This window comes from Taudactylus pleione, unplaced genomic scaffold (assembly GCF_031769625.1).
Source record: "Taudactylus pleione unplaced genomic scaffold, aTauple2 ptg001561l, whole genome shotgun sequence".
NCBI lineage: Eukaryota > Metazoa > Chordata > Amphibia > Anura > Myobatrachidae > Taudactylus > Taudactylus pleione.
Window position 1 is genome coordinate 122501 of NW_028285958.1, and position 5000 is coordinate 127500.

General features: G+C 47.1%; 1 protein-coding gene across 1 annotated transcript in view; it reads right to left on the reverse strand.

Annotated features, from left to right (window-relative positions):
• FCER1G (Fc epsilon receptor Ig) overlaps nt 1-5000 on the reverse strand; it is a 26787-nt gene that overhangs the window by 14270 nt on the left and 7517 nt on the right. Inside the window, exons 2-3 of the mRNA XM_088464010.1 lie at nt 908-1002; nt 381-431 (exon numbers count right to left, since the gene is read on the reverse strand). Coding sequence (XP_088320136.1) covers nt 381-431; nt 908-994 — 138 coding nt within the window. The 5' untranslated portion in view covers nt 995-1002. The remainder of the gene's footprint in view (nt 1-380; nt 432-907; nt 1003-5000) is intronic.

Genomic DNA, 5000 nt, shown 5'->3' on the forward strand with positions numbered 1-5000 from the left:
GGGGACAATGTACACAGTGCTGGACACAGGGTAACATGGGATGTTAGGGGTGTCTGCATTCTTATTACTAGGGGACAAGTTGTAATGAGTGACGGTCTAGTGATGTGGGTGAAATACAGATCCCATCGTCTTCCTCTGATAGTCACGTGTGTACATGTGTGTATAGCTATAGTGTGTACATGTGTGTATAGCTATAGTGTACGTGTTGGTGTATCAGCGTCCTTGGGCTAGAGAGATGATACGGCCAGAACGGAACACGGGGTAAGGACATCGGTTGATCCTCCATGTAAGGAAGCGGTAAGTGACGCGTACACCGGGCGTATAGTAGATCGTGTCCAATTATTCTACACAGAAGTGATGAGGGACTCAGCAGTATATACCTCGTACAGCGGCGCTCCTGGATTCTTCTTCTGAGCCTTGACTACCTTCACCTGCGGAACACAACATGAGGATGGTGTACTGATGGTGGCACAACATGGCTGCCGCATACAGTGAGGAGACTGGAGCTCACCCATTGGGCATTGCCCTAAACAAATCAGCCTTATTTACATCAAGCTTAGCCAACCTGTGACTCTCCAACTGTTGGTGGTGGAACTATAAGTCTCAGCGCGCCCAACCAGCAACATGGTAGGGACAGGCTGGGATTTGGGCCATACCACAGTTGGAGAGCTATGGGATACCTAGGGATACATTTACTCAAGTGAGAGTTTTTAGAAGAGATGTTGCCCATAGCAACCAATCAGATTCAAGCTATTATCTCCTAGAAGGTGACATATAAATGCTAAGTAGAATCTGATTGGTTGCCACGGGCAACATCTCTTCTAAAACTCACTTCTAACAACTCTCACTCTAGTAAATTTACCCCCTACACTCTGATCAGAACCGACTCCCGCAGAACCGCACTCACCTTGAGGTGGCAGTAGAGAGCGGTGAGGACAATTCCATAGAGGAACAGGATGGCATCAAGGATATAGCAGATCTCAGGCTCTTGCATTCCTGCAACTGGAAATTCAAAATAAAGACCCATCACATTCTGTAAAGAACTGAAATATACATTAAATAACTGGAGTGTTTATACTGAACAAAACATACCCACCATACGCTCTCCTGTGCTGCCATGTAAAGAGGAGGTGCTTCTCTCCCAGCAGACACAGAGTGACTGACAGCTTTGCAGACTTGCTTTGTAGCAATACACTGTATAATTGTTTGGTTAATATACAAGGACAGGACCAGAGGAATCACAGCAGCAGCGATGACTGCGGTCTCCGCTTTTTGGAGCCGATTCAGACCCGCTCGCTAGGAAGCCATCGCTCATAGCTGGCCGATGTTGGCAATCTGCGCATGCATCACAATGCACGTGCGTGAACCACTGCGAAACATCAGGAAGCGTTCGCTCGCCCAGCATAGACAGCCCAGATGAGTGAGTGACAGGAGAGGCCGCTTGTGGGTGGTGACAGGGGCAGGGCAGTAGTAACGGGGGAGTGGAGATGAGAACGCAGGCGTGCCCGAGTGTCTCAATGCCGTTTCAGAGGCTTGCATAATTAAAAAGCAGCGTCATAGAACGCGTCACCTGGTTGTATTTCACACTGAAGCGATCGCAGTGCTTGCGGCAGGGTATAGGCAACCTCAAGCGCTGTGAGCGAATCCGATGGTGCTCGATGTACCAATGGTTTCATGCACTTCCAGGAGATGACGTGCGCAAGTGGACGTCTTAAGAATGGCTGATGGGCGTCTACATACACAAAGCGATCGCACGCCAAGACATAGTGGGCGTGTTTATGCCTTGCCGTGTGATCGCCTGCCTCGCTGGGCGTGCGCTGGATTCGCATACGCAGTGTGCCGAGCGAACGCATCTAGAGAGCAGGTCTGAATGAGCTCCTCTGACCTGTATCATATACTACCTGGATGATATGTTAGGAGGTGCTCCTTATGGATACCATGTCCGTAGTGACGTTGGCGAGGTAATACCATGTGACAGGGCTGTCGGGGAATGTCAGGGTAATACTAAACGGTGTACATTACCGCCATTATAGAAAAGACAGGTTTTGGGGAGCAGAAGGCGAGTAAGATGCCAGTGCAGCCACTTCGCTGCTTGAGAACGATCGGGCGTACAGGGTACAGATCCCGCGCACTCCCGTGTCGCAGAGGTGATAAAAGATGCGTTCCGTACACTTTCCCAGTTGAAGGTGGGAACACACTGGGCAGTGCCGACATCCTCCATTTGCAGCAAGCCACCATTGGGAAGCACGGGGGGGGGGCCTAGTGGTTAGCGTTACTGCCTCTCAGCACGGACCTCACGGGCTAGATTCTAACCTAGGCCCCATCTGTGTGGAGTTTGTATGTTCTTCACCTCCCACACTTTTAAAACATACCTCTTGGTTTAACTGGGTTCTGACAAACTTCAGCCCCAACGTGCGCTTATAGGTTAGGGAATAATGACTGTAAGAAACAATATAACCGCCCAATATAATAAGACATCTGGCAGTAATAACACCATTATAGGAAAGCCCTAGAATTATGGCTGGAGGGGACCGGACAGTACTAAACAGACCAGCTTCAGGGTGTGTGTTACCCGTGGCAACTACCCCATCAGCTTTTATGGACTTAACCGCTGTCTAGCTATAGCCAGAGGTCTGTGCTCGTAACATTACAGTAGCACTGTACATGGCAATATTTAAGGTGCCTCTTAATAAAGCTGTTTGTGTCAGCCGAGTCCTCACCGCTGGGATCATGTCTTCTTTTCAGCGACGCACTGACCGGAGAAAGTCTGGATCCAACACATGGTCAGGCGGGGATTGGCGGTCTACTTGTGCCCCGATGCATCGCCATTTTAGGGCCCACTAGGCGACTTGTACAGGTCCTTTAAAAAAGGACGAACCACCAGTTCTGCCGTAGATGCAGTGTCTGGCTTAGTTTATACACATTAGCAAAATAAACATATTCTAATACATTAATACACCTATAATATATCATAATACAGACATGATGCAACAATTTAGTATCTAATAGACAGCCAGTAGCTCCAATAACGCATGATCCAAACAGATTGGTCAGATCAAACCCAGATCTGTGCGCCCGGATGGGAGATAGCGACGTAGAACCCTGACCTGGAGAGAATGGAAAGAATAGTGTTGGGCCATTGATCGAAATCAGTGTTTACGGTCATTGTCCAGCCAGGTTTTCATCCCCTTAGATTTTGCTCTGCTCAAGTTGGCTGCCTATTGGGTGGGACAGTCCTATGTACGTTGCCCGGCCTAATGAGGACATCTTGCCAAGTCAGCCGGAGGGGCGGCTGTTCCGTACTTTCATTCCCTGGCTTACAAGAAGTGAACGCTGCATGTTTTCTGCCAGATTAATAAAGAGGAAGGGAGCTTCATAACGAAACTATGGGGAAATCTAAGCCACGGCTACTGACTTATTACCCATTAGATAAGAATCGTTAGTGGCGGCTGATATGGGCACGTAGTGGTGATGTGCTCAGGCCGCTCTCGATCCTGCGACATTGGAAAATCGTTAAGCACCTCCAAAATCGCTAAACGCACAGGATATATAGAAAGCAAGTGAACATTATTATATGGGGGGTATCTTCCTGGGCACACCCAGCGCAGCACAGGCTAGGGCGCCACCACCCACTACATCCAACTGATCCGTGTAACCCAAGTCCGCCATAGCTCTATTGCGTCCAGTTACATTTAATCCTGTAATGCTGGCATATAGAGGGGACCAAAAGATTCAAAAATAAATAATGAAACAGCGGAAACAAGACTCATTCAACTCCTACAGATAGGGAGCTAGAACATCCGCTGCGTTTGGTTAGCACTGCAGAACCGGATCACCACAAAGACCAATCCACTCACCACCTGCAGTATATTCAATAAGTTACAGCTCTGCCCAACCTACGTATTATGGTCTGTTATCGTAATCACTTACACGCAAATTTATACCAGCTCTGGGAGAGAAAAGGAATAAAATGTAAGAGATTAAAAGGAAAATGAATATACAGCTGATTATAATATTCCACACACACGTCCGGGACCATTACACTCGGGAGAGCCGGCTGATCACAGGTGCACCGTCAGTAGTAACTTCCCAGAATAGTTTATAACTTAGGAATATTCTGGTTCTAACCATGAGGTTATAACTGCATAAGTTTCCGGCTCGCTTAGGTCATAGACAGCCCAGGGATATTCACAAGGAGGGGAATTCAGCTATTTTATTATAAGCCCATTTAGCCCACAAAAGGAGAATTAATAATGTCACCATTTCAAGGCATAACAGAAGTTTCGTAAATATTTTCTTTCTATGCAGGAGGAGGGGGGGGGGTGTTGGCGCCTGTTTTCATATTATATACTAGCTGAATTACCCGACCTTGCCCGGGTTTAAATCTTCATGTTATAAAGTTAGGCATCCCAGACCAATTGCCCCCTCTGTGAAGTTTTTGACCAAATCCATCCGGGGGAAAGCACAGAACAGGCTCCGCGGGTTAGAGTTCTGTCCAGCGTACACCGACGGGAGGTCCGACCAGGACCCCAACCCACCTATATCCTGGCCAGGATCCAACTGGACCACCTCGTGTTGGCTTCATCCCAATGGGTACAGTGGTGGCTGAATGCATAACCAGACAAACAGACCAATGATTTGTATATACAGGGTGAGTCTCCCATATCCAAATATTCCGAAATACGGAATAGTATTAGCACGAGAGAGATAGTGAAGCCTTTGCTTTCTGTTGGTACAATGTACACAAACATTGTTTAAGGCACAAATTTATTAAAAACATAGTATAAAATCACCATCAGGCTGTGTATAAGGTGTATATGAAACAAATGAATTTCATGTATGCGTGTAAAACTTTTTTTGATGCACAAAATGATTAAAAATATTGTATAAAATGACCTGCAGGCTGTGTGTATAAGGTGTATAGAATGACCTGCAGGCTGTGTGTATAAGGTGTATAGAATGACCTGCAGGCTGTGTGTATAAGGTGTATAGAATGACCT